Below are 20086 nucleotides of genomic sequence, written 5' to 3'. Positions count from 1 at the left end.
TTCAAAGTGCTTTACAGGCAAAAGATGAGAAAAATAAAGATTTAAAAGATATATGAAAGATCATACAAGTTTTATAAAAGTACAGACACATTTATAATTGGATTAATGAAACAAAAAAAGACAATATTCTTAGTTTCTTAGTTCTTGGATCTTTTTTGGTTGATCTTGTCTGAAAATGTACAAAATATCAGAGTACGGGATACATTCTTTGTGAGGGACTCATGAGTCTGTTGGTAAAGTATCCCTAGAAGCTGGTTACATGTAGTGTTAACCAATCACTGAGGCATGTGGATATGCGTGTTAGTTTCCTACCCCGAGGGTGTTCATATTGTTTGGTGCCTCAAACATCCTGACTTACATACTCTTGCATGACTTGGATGTTAATGATGGGTGTTCCTTGCAGTAACAGTACTCTATGCTTTGTGTCTCCACAGGTACTGGGTCGATGCTTCCTCACAGTGATGCAGGTCCATTTCCAGTTTCTATCACAAGCCTTGCAGAAAGTCCAGCCTGTGGCCCAGTCCTGCCTGGCAGAGGCTCTGGCCCAGGCCCAGGAGCGTTGCACCAACGCCCGCTCCCAAAGCTCTGACCTCGGGCCCCTCACAGAGCTGGAGGATGCCTCCCGCTCATGGAAAGGTGCAGCTGAGGTATGCAGAGTCCCCGTACTCTTCCCGGTCTGGGGCTTGTCTGTGTGAGGTGAAAAGCCGACTTGTTAGACATTCCTGAGAAATGCCAGCCGTTTATGATTTCCAGCCTCAATTTCCTATTTCCTCTTTTTTGGGCTGTAGTTTGTCTGTGAGCCTGCATTGCTATGTTCTGTACCCCTCTAAACCCCCAACTATGCAAGGGAGACCATTTTGTAAGAGGACCTAACTAATCCCCAGGCTAATCAGTCCCTCTCGCCCATTTTGAGCTGTGTTGTATACAGTGAAGCAGAGAGGAGAATAGTGGGTTGATTGATCTGCTAAGCCCTGTCATGCAGAATGTTAGCCCTGGAGCGGACCAGGCCTGGATAGATCCCGGTAGAATGTGCTGGGGGGAGCGTTTAGACGGGGAGGTGGCCAGGACTCTGTTTCAGAAGACACACACACACACACACACACACACACACACACACACTTTTACGTACACTTTTAGCATCTAAAAAGTCTGATTCTGGGATCTTCTAAAACGATTTTAACATCTGTTTTGTCAAAATGTTTTTTTAAACATTTCCTTAGGTTTCTAGATTATTAAAAAGTAATTAACCTCAGACCTTTTTAAAGACACATTATATATATGCTTACAAATGTTGAGATGCTAGTACAAGTGTTTCTTTCTGTGTGTGAGGTTGTGCAGTAATAGCGTAGCTGTTCCTGCAGCCACTCTGACCCAGTATTGTGCTGTGTGCTGCTGTGCCTTCAGGCCACGGCGAGGCTGAGAGAGAGGGGCCGGGACGGCTGCCTGGCAGGCATCCAGGTTCAGCAGCTCTTCTGCTCCAACAACACTACCATCCCAGAGCACCAGCTGAAGGAACTCAACATGAAGATTGACAATGCTTTACAGGTGATGTATCAGCCCAAGACCAGGGCAGGAAAGAGAACTACAGACACTGTTGTTCCAGTGGTCCGTAGATTGAAAACAAAACCCAGGATAACTTGTTGCACATGAACACGACATTCACTTTGGTGGCAATGTAACAAATGTAATATTTTTTTTAGTTTTAATTTGGTTGTTCTTGTTTTTTTAATACCTGCAGGGAAAAGTGTAGTCATTGTAACTGAATAAAAGGGTGGGGTTGGATACAGTCATGAATGTATTTTCAGTGTCAGGGGAATTCAGAAATCCAAACCTATTCTTTTGGTGATGAAAAGGAATGAAAGTGATGTTGGACTGATATGAATGTTACGAATGCTATGAATGTTTTCTCTCTATCTTCAGGCCTATAAAGCAGCACTAGAGAGCCTGGGCCATAGTGAGTACGCACTGAAGGCCGGCTTTCATCTTAACCCCAAATCTGTGGAGGCAGCCTTACAGGTGGGTTACCTCTCACACATGGATTAACTGTTCTCTAAAACATCTTGAGGATCAACATCTTGAAATTGGCTGTTGTGTGTGTGTGTGTATCTGCAGGGCTGTTGCAGTGAGGCGGAGGCGCAGCAGGCGGGCAGGATGCAGACCACCTCCCAGCCCATCCAATGCGAGCTCCCTACTATACCTGTGCAGATAGGCTCCCACTTCCTCAAAGGAGTGTCCTTCAACGAGTCAGCGGCTGAAAACCTCAAGCTGAAAACAGTACGACCTCTGACCCGAAATAGCTAGATTTATGCTTCTTCTATTGGTCGCCGAGCTAAAGTTAAAATTGCTCTTTCTGTTATAAAAAAAGGCTTACATTTTCAATCATCCATCTCTCACAATTTACATCTCTGTCTCCTCTATCCATTCTTGGACATATGTTAACTGGTGAAAGCTCATGTAGCGTTTTGAATAGCATCTGTAGTGTAACATTAGTAAACTGTAATGGATGCTTGGTTGATGGCGCACCGTGTTTTGTCTCCTCAGCACACGATGCTGCAGCTCATTAAGGAGGCGCTGGGCCAGAACGGAGTGACCCCCAGAGACGAGTCTCCCGTCACCGAGGTCCTCAACCAAGTCTGCCCATCCAGTTGGAGAGGAGCCTGCAAGACAGCTGTCCAGCTTCTGTTTGCTCAGGCTGGTCTGGTGAGTAGAGAAAGACGAGAGTTGCTACAGTATGAATGTATCCTAGAGAAACATTCCACAATTTAAAAAAAAAAATGTCTAAATAGGATGCAACCAATTATCCTGGTGAGATACAAATGTATGCTCATATACTTAAATTACATTTTCTGCATTTCACTAATTAACCAGAACAAATTCAAGTGAGCATAGCAGCAACACAAACGACAACGGCTACTGTATATCATCCCCATGTCAAGCAACCAATAGCATGGTTTGCAAAGGTACAGTGACAGTTTTTGCAGTATTTAAAAGTATTTAGTAAGCATAATTTTTAATTTAATGCGACATTTCTAACTATTCTTGAGAAAAATATGAAAAAAGGACGAGGTGGATTTTTTAAAATCATGCTGTGGCTTTCCTTCACCTTGAAACTTGTCAAGGGTTAGGGTTAAAAAAAAAAAATGTAACTAGAAACTCTTGGAAAGTTGTTTGTTTAGGTACGTTTCACTGTGTTCTAGTATCAAGTGTCCTTTGTGAGAGATTTACTAAGTTAAACAGTTGTGTAAAAGATTTCTATTTAACCCTGGTACTATCTGTTACCACAGTGTAGTTGATAGTAGAGCAGCAGAGAGGAGGCAGCTTGTCGATGTTAACAGGCCTGTTGAACTTCACTGACACTTCTGCTTAGTTACTGAATCCTGTCGTTCCTGTGCGTCTTGCGAGTTTGGCAGCTCGCATCCCATTGTTTGTCATATTTGTAATGGAGATGAGGAGATCTGTCTGCTCGCTTTGAGGCAGCCAAGAGGTGTAAACAAACACTGCAGAGACACAAAAGGGAAGAAACATTCCTGCCGCATCTGGGTGAAGGATGGGCTCGCCTGGGCGGGTCTGCAAACAGAACCCCCCCCCCCTCCTCCTCCTCCTCCTCCTCCTGCTGCTTCTGAAAAGGAGTCACAAGGAGGAGGGTCAACTGCAGGACTCTCCTCAGACTAACACCAGTGTGTTTATTCTCTGCTGTTTATTTCCTCTGTGTGGTCTGTCCTGTTTTGTGTGTCAGGCCGAGGGGAGTGTTCCCTTCCAGCCCTGCCAGCCCCGTGCTAACTGTAAAACAATCCCTGGATGATGAATGAGTGCTTTACATTAGCTTCTTATCTGAGCCTATCGCCACTCGACCCAAAATAGTTCACACCGCAACGTGCAGGAACACACACTCACACATCACATCTTCCTTACACTTTTTAAAAACACTTCCATATACATACTCAACTGCTAACTGTTGTTGCACCAGTCGTTTTTCTCTTTCTCTCTCTCTCTCTCTCTCTCTCTCTCTCTCTCTCTCTCTCTCTCTCTCTCTCTCTCTCTCTCTCTCTCTCTCTCTCTCTCTCTCTCTCTCACTCACTCACTCACTCACTCACTCACTCACTCACTCACTCACTCACTCACTCACTCACTCTCTCACTCTCTCACTCTCTCAGACTCATAACGTTCACACGAAGAATCACTGTTGTGTTTTCTTTCCTGGAAGCATTACTCAACAGGGACTCCCTGTTTTTCCTTCTAGTCATGACTTTGGGAAACCAGCGAAGAACTTGAGCTCGTCTATTTTGCCGCTGTTCTTTCTTCTTCCTGCCCTCAGTGACCTTATTGCGTGCGTTTCGACATTGCTGAAAAACTCTCTGTGTCTATGTTGTTGCTCCCTCACAAGGGCAGCATGGGGTTTCCAAGGATACACCTGCCCTTTTAATAACAATGGAGTAACTTCCTGCAATACAGGAAGTCGACTCCTCCCACCTTCCCTCCCTCTTTGTGACCCAGCTGTGTGGGTCTCCAGGAGCCAAGGCCACTTTCAAAGAACTTGCTAATATATTTGACAAGCAGCAGGCATGAAGGCCAGCCTGCTTGTTGCCACTGGCTGATTGAACGCATTCGGCTTTCTCACCTTGAACCTCCTCTCTCTGCTCAGTGGGAAATTAGTGCCGGATGCCAGCAGAAAAACCTCTGACTTCTCTTTGTGGTTTGTAAGGTTTTTCTATGTTACCATGGTTGGTAAAAGTGCAAAAAAAGAGCACAAAACCAGTCTCTCCTGTTTAAGACTCTTGGTTTGGTTGTGCTGTATTACACAATGCTGGAAGATGTGTTAAAAAAAAAAGAAAGAAAAAGGTCATTATACAGTACACCTTAGGGTATTTCTTATATGCATAGAAGATAAAAGGCTGTAAAAAAAAAAAATAATAATAATAATTGTTTATGAAAAAATGTTTATGTGTGCAACAGGTGGTTGTTGATACAGCTCAGATTGAGAACAAGGAGGCCTACGCTCCCCAGATAACTTTGGAGGGATCCAAGGTGGTGGTTCAGGTTCCCTCCACATGGTAAGTACAGCAAAAACTTTTAAAGGCTCAATAAATACTCCCATCTCATTGTCGGTGTCACACTAAAATACAGAAAAATAATCATTCTTACAGAGACATGTAAAAAATATGGAATATTAACGTGTTACATTTACATACACCAATATTTGCTCATGTGGTTTTATGTTATGTACACAGCAAATTGTCAAACTAGCCGGTTGACCGGACAAGTTGCATATGTTAATCTAATGTACACAGTCAGACATGAGAGGCGAGAGAGGATAGTAACTAAATACTAACTGTAGCAATTAAGTGGAATACAGGGTACATCTTGTGATCAAGATAGTATTATTTGAGGAAAGGGAAAGCATCTCCCTTCATAAACCACATTCTACTTGTAATTTATAGACGTACAGTCGTGTGTGTGAAGTTTGAATTGGCATCGAGATTAGGAGCAGTTGAAATGTAGACAGTCTGGGAGCTGAAAAAGTGTCCTGTCAGCTCTTATTCTTTTTTTCTTATTCATAACTATCACGTGTCAAGTTATCATCTATTCAGCAGATGCACCTGGGCTTTTGTGTGTGAGACATTGTGTTTGATTCATGTCCTGTCCTGTTGTACGTGTTTGTGTGTGCGCGTACATGCTCAGGTGTCTGAAGGAGGACCCAGCCACCATGTCCTTGCTCCAGCGCAGCCTGGATCCAGAGAAGACACTCGGTCTGGTAGACGTGCTCTACACAGCAGTGTTCGACATCAACAGGTGGAAGGAGAGGAAGTGAGTGGATTTTAAATAATAATGAATCATCTAACAAGTGGAGATATGAGCCTGTACCTGTTGAGATGTGGTCAAGTGAATTCATATTCATGCATTAAGTACCTTTTGATACTAAATAATCAAATAAATGTCTTTCTCCTCCACTTAATAGAGAGCAAGCCTTGCCAACTATTCAGTTACAGCTGCAGAGGGAGAGCACAGAGTATGGCGGCCAGGTGGATATGCCTCTGGGCACCAGCTCCAAAACCTCTAGTGGATTGCCCAAAACGATATCCAAGCTGACTTCCAAGTTTACCAAGAAGGTCTCATCCAGCTCTAACAGTGGGGGCAGTTACTCCATCCCCAGCACCCCGTCTCGCAGCATGCTAACAAGCAGTAGCTCTGAGGACAAGGCCAAGAGCGTGGGCCACAATGACGGGAGGCTACACAGCATCCTGCAGATGGGCGGTCTGTCCTGCACCCCTGACTCTGCCCAGCAGAACCAGCTGGCCAACGGTTTAGTGTCTGATGACCAGGGGATGAACCTTCCTACTGACCAAGAGATGCAGGATGTCATCGACTTTCTCTCAGGATTCAACATGGGAAAATCCCAGCAGGCCTCTCCCCTGGTCAAGAGGAGGAACTCTGTGGCGTCTGCAAACCCTGCGGAGCTGAAGCCCCCCAGTGGACCTCCGCCAACCTCCCAGGCTATCTCTCACAGTGCCCTACAGCCCCCGACTCAGACCCTGCCCCAGCCTCAGCCTCCACCGTCGGTGCAGAAGCAGCAGCCTCAGCCACAACCACAGCCACCTCCTCCACCGCAGCAACAACAGCAGCAGCAGCAGCAGCAACAGCCCCCACCTCCGCCTCAGCAGCACTCCCCACAGGCCCTGCAGTACTACCAGCACCTCCTGCAGCCCATCAGTCAGCAGCAGCCACCGCCTCCTCAGCTCCCTCCTCAGCAGACCCCGCCCCAGGTTCTGCCACAGCAGCGAGTGGCAAGCAAGTGGCTCGGCACTTCTGGGCAACAGCCCCCACCCCAAGGCCCCCCAGCAGGGCTGTCACCCCTGGGTCCCATTGGGCAGTGGGGCTCCCCTGGACTGCCAGATCTGAGCTCAGACTTGTACAGTCTGGGCCTGGTCAGTACCTACATGGACAGTGTCATGTCAGAGATGCTGGGTCAGAAGCCCCAGGGGCCCCGAAACAACACCTGGCCCAACAGAGACCAGAGCGAGGGAGTGTTTGGAGTCCTGGGAGACACGCTGCCCTTCGATCCGGCAGGTAATGTAGATCGTATCATTTCTCATGTAGATCATAAATATTAAACTATATTATTCAACCCAAAACAAAAAAAATGATGTTGTTGTAGAGGTTTTGGGCATATTGGAGATTATTGTAGTAAAAGTCAAAGTAAAGTTTCTGCACTGTAGGTCCAAAAATTCAATATTTACCTTTTGTGTCCTACATTTTCCTTACAGGCAGGCATTGCCTGCACATGCGCTGCCTCATTTTAAAACGTTGATACTGACTGACTTCTGACACCATTGTTACATTTTTATTTTTTTTTTAAACTAAAAAAACTTTGCCTACAATGGTTTTTATGACTTACGAATGCTGTTATTAGTTCAAGCTTCATTATATCAGGAGACTAATGTTACAACAGGAGCATGGGTGTCCTGAGTTACATCCTGGCCATATATTCAAACTGAAAACAGTAAGATGCTTGCAGTGAGAAAGTTTCTCATCTAAATTGAAGTCTTTATTGTCCCATAAATGAAAATCAGATTAGACTTCAAGAGGGACGACTATACAAGTGTTTATAAATATGCTCAAAAGGCAGCATTTTTACATTTAAATAAACAGTGTCATGAAAGAGGCAATAAATGAGTCCCTGAGTGCATGGAAGTTTTATTTAGTATTTCAAATATCTTGTACAGATGTGGCATCATACTGCCAGGTTGAGTGTTAAAAATGTATTTGATTCTATTTGTTACATTATCCCTCTAAGCATTCGGGCATATTTAGGACAACACTGCACCCGGTTCAGAATAAAATGGTCAACGTAGGTCAGATAGTATGAGCAGCTGTTTTCGGCGGCGGCGACCGTAAGTTGACTGTTTATGCTGAATTTAGATTGCGCCAGTTGCTATTTTTACAGTGCAGCAGACTCTTTTGATTGCGATCGAGGCCTTTTGTGCAGGGTTGACTTACGCCCATTGTGATTTTTCTGCTGTGGTAGACAGTCTGCCTCGACGGATTGAGCTCTAGGGAGCAAAAGAGAAAAGCTGAGGGTGTCAGAAACTCATAGTTGTGTTTATCCTCCCTTTCCACGCGCAGTCGGCTCTGACCCGGAGTTCGCACGTTACGTCGCCGGCGTCAGTCAGGCCATGCAGCAGAAACGGCAGGTGCAGCACATCCGTCGCCCCAGTAACACTCGCAGTAACTGGCCAATGCCTGATGAGCAGCACAGGACTTGGTCCCACCCAGAGTACTACAGTGAGGGGTAGGTATCCATACGTGGTAACTTAAATCACGATTTAACATGTGAAAACACACACACACACACACACACACACACACACGCACACGCACACGCACACGCACACACACACACACTGCCTGATGCCATTGTTCAAGATGTACTTCAGGCAGCAGTAAAGTGCTGAACTGTTATTTAAAGCTTCGTTTCGACATAGCACACATTAGTGTTGAGTGATGTTTCGATTTAGTTCTTAATGTGGCAGCCATCATAGATACGTGAGGCATTTACCACATTAATCATGACTGTTGTCATTTAATTCCTCCCACAAATGTGAGACAGTACCATCTTGTTTACAGCTTCATCCAGAGAAGTAAACAAGAGGCCATTACTGTGCTTGTACACAACTTGTAAACAATGATGAAAGATTGTATTAAATGGATTCACTTTTTAACCACTTCTCTAAATCTTTTGTCATGAAATAGGACCAGGACTTTCTGTAAAAGTTGCTACATGTGGAAATATAGTCAACAAATGAAACAACCATTCTATGTCAGCTAGACTTCTAAAAGCAAAAAAAAGTTCACTTTTGCAATTTCATACACTACAGCATTTTTCTCAGATTGTGTCATCAGGGTGTTCAGGCATCATCAAATAAACGTAAACATGCGGTACCTTAAAACAGCACATTGTTAGGAGTATAAATAAACTGCTAAAACTTCCTCTGGTTTGTCTCTTCAGTGAGGCTGTAAACAGCAGCTGGTCAGCCAATCAGGGGGACTCTGCCAGCTCCAGTGATGAGACGTCTTCTGCCAATGGTGACAGTCTTTTCTCCATGTTTTCGGGGCCGGACCTTGTAGCGGCGGTTAAGCAAAGGAGGTAAATACAATTTTAAAAAATCTCGAATTGACACTAGTGACAACAAGAGGATACTGGCTTTATGTTAAGTATTGCTGGTAGAGACAACATTGTAGCTGCACTGGTAATTGTCACAAACACAATTACCTGAGCTCCACTTGTCGATATTCCGCATTCACATGGCTAAACTGTGATCTTTCCTCTCCTTCCTTTTTACCACACACTTGTTGGTATACACTATATTGCACAAAATAGGATGTATAACTTGTGTCTGCACCTTATATCTGCTCCCTCACTGTTGTTTTATCATCACAGTAAAAGTGTGTGCCGGAGCTCAGCTGTGATCAAATGCTCCAGCTGTATGTGATAAGTTTCAATGTAAAAATCTTTGTCTGCAGAAAACACAGCTGTGGTGAGCCAGAGGCATGCACCCTGCCCTCACCACCTCTCCATCACATCGGGGATGATAACCAGGTAAAGATGAAGCCATCCCAGATTGCTTAATCTAAGCAACCAGAGGAATCACAGCTCACAAACCTCCTGTATAAAACACTTTAATTTGTCTTACTGCCTCTCAAGGCATGTTTGTAGTGTCTTGAGCTTCCAGTTAAAACATCCCCCAAATCAGCTGAGCAACAGTATCCTTTGCTCAGCTTTTCTCGACACAACAAAATGTTACAAAATGATATGTAGGCTTTGTCACTCATTACATTTTGGAACTCATTTGGGTTTCTGGGATGTTGTATGGCTGCATTTTAACCAAATGTACACACATGAGATTTGGACAATATTGACAAACTGTTCACATTTTATTCCCTTTACAAATTAACCACAAGACTCTCATGAGGTTGAGACATGCTGGAAAATGATGGTTTCTCTTTTTATGGGCAACATGAATTTCTTATGTGGCTCTCTTACCACCGATGAAACATCAGAATTATTTGCACATTTTACGATACCACTCAAAGATTGTTAGACTTTAGGATTTAATCTTTTGTCTAAATTGTTATGTTTTGGTGAACCTCGTTTCTGATTATATGTCTGATCTATTCCACGTTCTCCACAGGACAGCAAAACTAAAACCTGGCCTCCCAAAGCGCCATGGCAGCACTCCACCCACACCAACACCATGCCCAATCCCAGCTCTTCCTTGTACCAGATGAACATCCCTCCGTCCTCCCAGTGGAGCGACTCCATGCAGATGCTGCAGTCTCCCGTGTGGTCCACTGCCAGCGACTGCTCCCCCTCCTCCGGAATCTCCTCCGGTTTTCCCTTCACCCAGCAGCAGCAGCAGCAGCAGCAGCAGCAGCAACAACAACAACAACAGCAGCAACAGCAGCAGCAGCAGCAACAACAACAACAACAACACAAACCCATGACCAAGGGCTTTAAATCTTTCCCTCTCAAACATGAGCACAGGCCCTCCTACCTTCACCAGTACTGATCCCAGTCCGCGGTGAAGAGGAGCGGAGGACCTGCTGCTCCGTGAGACGAGCCACTGAGCGGGCCGAGCTGCCGCCAATTACAGTCCACACCCACTGAATTGGAAGATTTCACAGCCTCAGAGGCAAAAATTTAAGTATACACACTGGCTCAACATTTTTATATCTATATTTTTCCATGTCAGACATCCCCATTTGAAAAAGAGATGTATTTTGAAGTTTTTTGAACTGCCATGTTTTAAACGACGAAAGATGCATGCCGGCAGCAGTTAGCCTAGTGGTTGTTTCTCTGTCTGTTGAGCTGACGTCTCCTCAGACAAGAGCTGGAGACGCGCACGGCCGTCACCCACTTGCTTCTGCGGCTTGAAACGCGTGTGTGTGTGTGTAAAGGAGGGGGATTTACACGGGGGCAGGGGCTTGAAACGCTCTCATTTTGCCCATAACAAATATACTGTGTCTACATAGCTGTAACTGCCAAATCTCACGCAAGATGACAGAGAATACAGCTACCATCTACTGTTTCATAGCTTGTAAAATACTGAAGTTGAAATATAAATATTTAGTTCTTTTTATTAAGAGGCTTTGAGCAGGCTCAGCATAAATATAGTAAGTCACTGCAGAGGTGTAATTTGAGAGAAATACACTACTTTTTTCAACAACTGACCAGAGTTAAGAATTATAGCAGTAACTATGTGCCATGTTGGTATTGATAGCACTTGCAGAAATATTATTTCCAACCAAAGCGTTGTTCAGAAGATGAATGGTGCTGAAGAGAGATGAGAATAGAGGCGGTCTGAGATTATTGACAACCCGTGAAGTTACACACCCTATTGGATGAGAGCATTAGGGAACATCTTCACACCCAGAAGCGCATTCATTTCCTCCTCTCTAATTGGCGGTTGTTTGCTCCAGATTGACACTAACTCCCATAAATCTAACTTTTTTTCTTTTGTTTAATACAATATTTTTCTTGTACAATTATTGACAGTATTAATCTTATTTTTGTATTTTTCTTACATGTTATACCATTACTGTATGTTAGTATTCTTGTAGGCATATTACATAAAAAAAAACATTATTTTCCACCTCCCAATATGTGAAAAAGCACATTTTTTCCTACAGAGTTGAACTACACCATCTATCTATAAACGTTACCAAATATGCCATGCTAAACACTAAAACATTGTGTGATGAGGGTGTTTTGGAGCCCTTGTTTCTTCGGTTTCTATGGCAATGGGCTGCATTTAAAAGCCCAGAATGTTATCTTTTTGTGATGTTTGCGGATGCCAATGTTGCCTGTATTTATGAAATGACACCATGTTTTCAGAAAACTAACATACTTAACATGTTTACAGAGAATTGTTTGCTGTATATACATATAAATATATATCTTTTTATAGTTAATGTGCTTTGCACAATCAAGATATAGGGTTTGTTGCTTTTTGTCTGTGTTATCTCCCTAACTGTTGCAGCCTTTTTTAAGACATGATTACAGACCTTGGACTGTAACTGTTAGCTTTTTCAGCTGTGTCAAATGGTTTACTAGTGGCTTCTACAAAAGAAAAAATAATAATAAAAACATGTTGCCCTGATATGAAGGGGGGGACTGCTTGGCTTATGTTGCTTATTGTTCTCTTGAGCTGGCAACTGAATCTCTCAAAGTGTACCAGCAATGCAAAAAATGAATAAAAATGACTAGCAATTCGACATGCTGTCTTTGTGTTTTTGTGCTGAAGAGTCGTTTTCCTTTGTGAACGTTATGGTCAAACTGTCCTGAACTGCTGCTATGCTGCATGCTGAGACAAAGTGGTCTCTGTACTGATTTCAACAACTGACATCAAGAAAATTCCTGGAAAATGTTTTAATGTACATTAAATTTGTTTACAATTTCACATTTTAATAAACAGCCTTCAAGATTTTAAATATCCAGGCCCGTGTTGCCAGATATATGTAAAAAAAAAAAAAACCAAACAAACAAAAACATCATTTTCATGATGCCTATTTACCTAGCAGAAAACTATTTACACGAAATTCATAGACTTTTTGACACATTTTATATACACAGCTACTCACAGCATCACTGAAAAGCTTACATTACTGAAAACAGTTCAAATTGAACATTATAAATACACTGTCTTGTGATATAAAAAAACATTTTCCTAATGCAGTGACTGAGAAGCTGCATCATCATGTCCCTCCATGTCCATTCACAGGTGGTCTGGAGACAGATGTTTCATTAGATGCGGACTGCAAAAAGATACAACAACACAACATATTAGAAACGCCACTAGTACAGATCACTAATAATGTTACTATAGTCATTAGACATGCTTTGTGAATGTTCTTACATTTGACGATGGAGGCACGTTGTCCGGGCTGGCGTCAGCTATGGTTGCCAGATAGACGATGTTGCGGTGCAGGATCTGTTGGTATCTGTTGTAGAAGTAGAAGACAAAAAAAAAAAAAAAAAAACAGCTGAAAAACTCCCAGTGTAAAACAACACAACATCAGTAGTGTGCAGACACATGTTTGATGCTGAAGTTTAGTGAAATCTAAATATTTAGCAGCTGATGGTGTTTTTGCTCCATCATGTCCAGGGGGTCAGACTTTACCATTAGGCAAGGTAGTTCTCCCTAAACTAACATTAATTACACCATGGACCCCATCTGATAGGATTTTTGCTTTTTGACGTTTTAATACAAGAAAGTGCATGAAACCCATGACCAAAACACACACTCTGTCACTGTGTTACTTATGGATGGAACTATAGTGAAAATAAATTATAGACCCCCTGTAACCCCCTTAATGACCCCTGGGGTTCACAGGAGCCCACTTTGAGAACTACTGGAGGCAAACAACAGCCTGGGGCCCCCAGCCAAAAGGGTACCAAGCAGCTATAGATGTATAATGATGCTTAGATATGAAACATATTTAATTGTTCCTATACTAACTCAGTGAATCCTGTTATAACTTACAAAAGACCCCAACACACATAAGATAATACACAGCTGTATACTTTTGCTTCAGAGGAAAGATACAGCAAATATTATGTGATGCAATAGTAATAGCTTTACAAACGATTCCCATTTAGAGAAACAGTGAAAATGAAGCAGACACCCCTGAGTACTTACTGCACACACTCCACTGCCCGTCCTTTCTGCATGTACTCTGTGATACATCTTATCAGCTGATCGTTTTCATCCAGCAGCTAAAAGACATAAACACAAGTTTAACATACAGGCTAACACACACTATGTCACCGTGTGGAAATGAAGCTTCACTTTAACCAAACACTGGACACAACATGATGTCATCTTTACTGTTGACCTACCCTCTGTATCGTTTCTTGGTTTATTTTAGCCTTTCCTCGGAGTTTCTTTGGCACAAAAACAATCGACATGTTCGCGGCTCCCTCGTACATGGGCTCGTACTCCTCTCTCCAGCTGCTTACGCGCCTCCTCCTCCTTCTTCTTCAGTGTTTATTCCCGCTTGACAACCCAGTTTAGAGGCGCATTACCGCCACCTACTGGACTTCAGGGTGTAACAACAGGGGGAAAAATTACATTCTTTTCAGGAATGAGTATCGGAAAACAAAAAAAAGGAGTGGTTATTTGATTTTCGTTCAATTGAAATACGATCTGTTTTTCTTTTTCCTGGTCAAAAAGGGATGAGCAGAACTTGGTAGCAGAAAAATGGTTTGATTTTCTTTTCATATTTAGAATAATGACAAATAAAATCACTGGCAAACATAAACATATTCTGAAGGCCGGATGTCATCATCAAGGCAAGAGCGCAATTAAGATCAATAATTTAAAAAAAAATCCTGTCCGTGTCGGGGAAAACACTGTTGAACACGAACCGACAGACCGTCACATATGTATCTATCACAGAGAAGGGCTGCAGGTGGCGCCAATTCATGAACACACAAAACGTATATCAGACAAAATATGTTTAAAGTTATTTATAATTTGCCATTTATACTACATGTTGATCAACTGCAGAACTGGAACCATTTCACAACCACATCTTGATGTACATAGAGGCCTGGATTATAACCATCATGTCCACAGAACAGCAATGAAAAACAGGGATGGTATTTTGCTGTATGTTAAACCTAACTATTTTACTTAACCACTGATTAACATGTATTTATAATTACAATTACAAATAGAAGTACTACAAAAACTAAATTAAAATGTCATCATATACAGATTGTTGTGTTTTTTTCTTTAGCTAAATCTGAAACAAAGAGTCTTGGAGTTTATATGCTGTTGCAGTTCCAAAGGATGACAGTTACTTGCCAGACTTGAGCCAGACGTCTGGGTGATGACGAGGGGAAGCCCAGAAACAGAATGATGCATCCCTCACACCCACCTTAGCTTGACTTGGTTTCTGGAGTTCCAGCCCCGACCACAGAGCAGCTCCTGGAGCATCATTTATAGCGTAGGCTGAAGTCAGCAGGAGATTTGGAACAGGTAAACTGACATATTTTACTGCAGCAACAAACCTCAACAAACCAGCAGTGCGACTATAACAGACTCTAGGAGCTGCATTGTAATAAACACATTCAGTTTGACATTTTATTTGTCATGGTTGTGGTTGGTACCTCTTTTAAGTAGAGAGCTGATGTTGTTTTTGTGTGGTCATTTTGGAGGCTGTTTGTATATTTCATTATACAGAGAGGTGTTTTCTCTTGTTTAGCCTCACCTCATTGATATAATGGGGTGGACACAAGATTAGAAATCCCTGTCAGTATGGTGCAGTACATTTAAACAGTAGTACAATCTGGCACCTTCATAGATTAGAAACAACACTGAAACAGTTTAAACAAAAAATGAACATTATCAACTTCATAAATGGAGGATTTGTTAATTCAAAAAAAGTGAAAGACACAGACAGGATTAAAAAAAAAATCTTTATTGCACTCTTGCCTTGATGGAGACATCCTTCTCAGAATATGAGAAAATGGGTCCTATTTTTGTTTCTGTTTGCCAGTGATTTTATGTTTTACTATTCTAAATATGAAAAGAAAATCAAACTGTTTTCAACATTTTAACATCCCTTTTTTAACCAGAAAGAAGAAAAACAGCTCATATCTCAATTTAATCTTTTGTATTTTAAAACGAAAAATCAAATAACCATTTGTTTTGTTTTTCAATAGATACTGACCAAAAAATACACGGACCGACTTGACAATGAAAAGTCATGCTGTTTTTCCTTCTTTAATGCCTGAAGAAGGTGGTTTTTTCCCTCATATTCTATTTTCTGTAATGAATCACTCCATGTTGGGCTGTTTCTGGTTGACTGCAGTATGCATTTTACAGTTGGGTAGTTGCCTTTTTTTGTATAATATATGATTGCAACCTGTGTGACCTATTCTCAGATGAACAATGACATTTTCTTACCCTCATTTCCAGCCCACCACCCTCCCAACACCAACATGTATATTATATAGATGTTTCATTATTATCCCACCATTCATGAGCTCCACAGTCTTTTTTCTAGTGAGGCCTTTCTTCTATCTCTTCAATCATTTGTCATGTAAGGACAGCGTAGTGTTTCAGGTGGCCTCCTTTTTTTTAATGTTTACACCAGATATACTGAACTCCACCAGTACGTATATGTCCCAGTAGAATGAGCTTTTTCCTCATTTTAAACACACCATGAACTGTTCACTTGTGCCACCCTCAGGCCAAAATGTCTACGCTGACCCAGAAGCATATGGACTGAAGTTACACAATATTTCTCAGAGTAACACATCCTCTTAACTAAGTAAAAATGATTTACTAAGACATTTAAAATACAGGTTGAACAATAAGATTATATTATAACAGAGTAAATGTTACTTCTGTGTCAGAACTGGCATTCATGTATGTTTATGGGACACCTGGACTGCTTTTGTCCACTGTTCATAATTACAGAAATTATACTAGAAATCAAGAGACAGTGTAATTAAATATGTGTATCAAGAACATATATAGGAATAATAATAAAAAGAACACAACAGGTTCTGTGCACTGTATCTGAACTGATTCTTTTGAATAAAAATGAAATTAGTGTTTCTATTCACTTACACTAACAGATTTAATTGAAATAATTCCCTAAATCTGAGAACAGTGACATAAATGTAATATTATGTAGGTAGGATCTTTGTCAAAGTGTTTGATTTCATATTCCATTATTATACATTATCTTGCACTATTTTGAAGTTTGTGTTTTAGGAAGAACTGAAGGATGTTTATCTTTAGTTACATTTAAAGCAATGTCTTCTGGCCTAAAATTAAATTACATCATGATTTCACAATTCACCATCGTGTCCAGATCATTTCAGTAACAGTTTTAATATACAAAGACACAGGTATAATTTAAAGTTTAGATCCAGAAAGGTGTGAAGTGCAGAGGCAGCATGTCTGTTAGAACTTGTGGATCAAGAATAAAAACAACAGACATGTGGATATTGTACAACTGTTTATCTCATGTAAAAACTCAATTTTGCTTATTCTCAAGAAAACAAGTCCCAGTTTACAATTTCCAGTGACTGGAAGGAGTAACAAACATATGAAAACAGGTCAGTTTTTAATAATTCAGTAATACTCTAAAGTTGCAATTTCAATCTCACTGGTTATTGCGAAAGCCCATATAAAGTGATGGTTCCTACGGCTATCATGCAGTGATCAGCGATCTGTGCAATATCCAGTTAAACAGCACATTTACAACCGGGCTGCTTGTTCTAAACAACCACAGCTACTGAGAAGGATCTAGTTTCACCTTGTAGTGCTATCAATACTTTTGTCAAAGGGTAACCTTTAAGTTAAAGGGAGAGCTGTAAAATATTCCCCACACTGAAGGCACTCCCTCAAGTCCCAACAAATCAGAACCAAAACGAAAAAAGAAAAAAAATCCATCTCCCCTGAACACAATGACACACATCCAGTTCTTGTCCCTTTGTTCACTCTAATTGGTTTAAAAAAAGAAATTCCCTCTGGAGAACATTAACATTGACAACAATGCAAGAAGAGGAGCTACACACAGGTCAGATGGCTGATCAAAAAATGCTACTACTGAACATATGCTTCAGACATCATTTAGTCCTTTTTCACCATTTCCCGTTTTCAGTACATAATCCTTACAACATGGGAATATTCTTAGTTTCAGTGGGAACAGCTGAATGTACACACAATGGGATTTTCCCCCCGTATATGACAACTGTACGACAATTCAAAGGGCGATGATACAAAAAAAAAGTATTTTAATAGACGGCTCAGTATGTTTTTGACCTAGAAAGGTAGAGGTACTAAAATGATGTAAACATATGTGCTCATTGGCTGTCAATTATTTTAGCTCAACTAAATGCCCGCATATTCATTTTTGCAAAATAACTAATACAGGGGACCTTTAAAAAAAAAAAAAAAATCCAAATCCAACCCATGTTTGAGCAAATTCTCAATGCTGATTTTGACTAAATAAATTTGACGCTTTTCTTCCAACTTCTATGGACCGTATTATTAATGAATGTTCCTCTGTCACAGAAACAAATCATGGGATTGCTCTTTGTTTGGCTACCTACATAAAAATCTACAGTCAACACATAATCCTAAAGCTAATGCTGTAAAACACATACATAAATCAAGAGAGTGGCTCCTGCTGAGAACTTGTATTAGGTTAAGAAAACACAGGCTTGCAGAAACCCAATTCATCTACTGAGCGACATTTAAGGGGAGAAAATATGATCTAAACACTGATTTTACATTTCTGAAGACTAGGAACGAGTGTCTGGCAAGTCACAATTTGGTGGGGCGCAACGTAGAAAATGATTTGGACATACATTCATTATAATTTTCAATTCAAATGACATTTCTTTCAGCTGGTTTTGATCTCTACTACACTGAGAAATAACGGATGATAACAGAACAAACTTCCCTGTAAAACTACTGAATGCATTGCAAACTAACTGAGTAAGTCTGCGCAGAACGGTGTCGGTTACGGTTACGGTGCAACAGGCAATGCAGTGAATTTTGTTGCCTATACATCATAATATCAAAAAGATGAAATCAAATAAAAAATAAAGCTATTGATCACATGAACTGTGATCCACTCACAGTATCAGTGGGCTCTCTGCATACAGCTTTCAATATCAAAGACAACTTCAGTAAGAAATTAACTTGATTGATGCAAAAATACAGAATTACTCCAAAGCAAGGTATTTACATGAGTTCTTGTCCATCTGGTGGTTGTTTATCAAACAAAACATCTGGGGCAAAAAACAAAACAAAAATCATCATTCTCAAAGTGGAGAGGGGGAGCTGCACTCCCTGATGTCGAGCAGTCAACCCTGCTGCTGCTGACTGAGAGCACGTCTTCATTCTTACTGTCAAATGTCGAGGCCAAAGAAGTTTTCTGGAACTGGAGTATTTTCATGATGAGGGGCTTCAATTGTTGGTGGATCTGTTGCTGCAGTACTATGCAGCCACCTTGTTGTCCTTCTGGAAGAAAACAAAGGTTTAGATAAGTTATCAAACTGTTTCTACATAATACACTAACAATACTTTTCAAAGGCTGATAGATTTACCCCGTATTCAAAATCAGAGAATTCACGGCCTCCTCTGCCACCTCTGAATCCGCCTCTGAAACCAGGCGGGGCACCACGAGGTGGTCCAAAGGAGCCTCTGCTAGACGACCGTCCTCGGCCTCCACGAGGCCCCATGAAGCCTCGACCACGGAAACCGCCTCTTCCTCGGTTGTGCCTCAGAGGGATGCCAAATGTCTCAGAATTCATTCGTCTCTCCTCTGCCCAGTTTGACCTCCGATCCCTGACACAGACACAGACCAGTCAGGATCCTTCTCTTTTGGTAATAAACAACTTAACAAAAACATCAACAAGACATCACGGGGAGGCACCACAAGCTAAGATCGCATACGGCACTCTTTTTTTTTTCATATTTTGCAACAATTTATTTCAGTAAAGATATTGTACAAAGTAAGAATTAGACAGTATGAATTGGTTTTTAATTAATGTAGGCAAAAAAACTATTCTGAATAGCATGTATTTTAATAACAGGCTGGTGTGAATCATTGTGCCAAATAGGTTTCAGCTCCAAAAACTCAACATTAACAATGTCATTTAGCAGCATATTGTGCAATTTACTTAAAGCGATGGTTCGGCGTAATTTCGCCTACTTACACTTTCCAATGCATTGATTTATGAGTAAAGACCCTATTTGTACTACTGTAGAAGTTTGATAACAATCCAAGCATTATTAGTGGAGTAATTTACGAGATACACTGGTGGGTCCGTTAGTGCCTGTACTAAGCCATTCGGCTGATGGCTCTAACTCCAACAGTTTGCGACAAAATGAAGAAAAAAAAGCGGAGCGGGTGGTTAGATAGACGTCATGGTGCATATGATGCTAGGTCGAAATTACGCGGAACCATCGCTTTAAACCTTTCTTGTCTCTCATTGATCTGATGAATAACGATGCCTAAAGATATTGTTTACTTATGTTATGTAGACCACTTCATGTAA

At 41.4% G+C, this 20086-nt stretch overlaps 3 protein-coding genes across 5 annotated transcripts in view; 1 reads left to right on the top strand and 2 right to left on the bottom strand.

The window, feature by feature from the left end:
* The window catches only part of LOC133981273 (granule associated Rac and RHOG effector protein 1-like), a 34625-nt gene extending 22361 nt beyond the window's left edge, over positions 1-12264 (top strand). For both annotated transcript variants that reach the window (XM_062420020.1, XM_062420021.1), the window contains exons 3-14: positions 435-647; positions 1405-1545; positions 1921-2016; positions 2113-2274; positions 2542-2700; positions 4954-5051; positions 5680-5805; positions 5957-7065; positions 8122-8287; positions 9005-9142; positions 9520-9595; positions 10188-12264. In XM_062420020.1, coding sequence (XP_062276004.1) covers positions 435-647; positions 1405-1545; positions 1921-2016; positions 2113-2274; positions 2542-2700; positions 4954-5051; positions 5680-5805; positions 5957-7065; positions 8122-8287; positions 9005-9142; positions 9520-9595; positions 10188-10565 — 2862 coding nt within the window. In that variant the 3' untranslated portion in view covers positions 10566-12264. The remainder of the gene's footprint in view (positions 1-434; positions 648-1404; positions 1546-1920; positions 2017-2112; positions 2275-2541; positions 2701-4953; positions 5052-5679; positions 5806-5956; positions 7066-8121; positions 8288-9004; positions 9143-9519; positions 9596-10187) is intronic.
* A 154-nt stretch (positions 12265-12418) lies between these two features.
* ss18l2 (ss18, like 2) lies at positions 12419-13993 on the bottom strand. Its single transcript, XM_062418429.1, has 4 exons — positions 13895-13993; positions 13695-13771; positions 12912-12996; positions 12419-12810 (listed from the first exon to the last, which is right to left on the bottom strand). The coding sequence occupies exons 1-4, from the start codon at positions 13982-13984 to the stop codon at positions 12751-12753; spliced, it is 312 nt and encodes a 103-aa protein (XP_062274413.1). The 5' UTR covers positions 13985-13993; the 3' UTR covers positions 12419-12750.
* Positions 13994-17024: 3031 nt separating this feature from the next.
* Positions 17025-20086, bottom strand: part of lsm14ab (LSM14A mRNA processing body assembly factor b) — a 137669-nt gene continuing 134607 nt past the window's right edge. The window contains exons 10-11 of one of the 2 annotated variants that reach the window (XM_062420027.1): positions 19133-19373; positions 17025-19046 (exon numbers count right to left, since the gene is read on the bottom strand). In XM_062420027.1, coding sequence (XP_062276011.1) covers positions 19023-19046; positions 19133-19373 — 265 coding nt within the window. In that variant the 3' untranslated portion in view covers positions 17025-19022. The remainder of the gene's footprint in view (positions 19047-19132; positions 19374-20086) is intronic. The other variant, XM_062420028.1, reaches the window with a different exon arrangement.

The sequence above is a fragment of the Scomber scombrus genome, chromosome 1 (assembly GCF_963691925.1).
Source record: "Scomber scombrus chromosome 1, fScoSco1.1, whole genome shotgun sequence".
NCBI lineage: Eukaryota > Metazoa > Chordata > Actinopteri > Scombriformes > Scombridae > Scomber > Scomber scombrus.
This window is presented reverse-complemented; position numbering and strand designations above follow the sequence as displayed.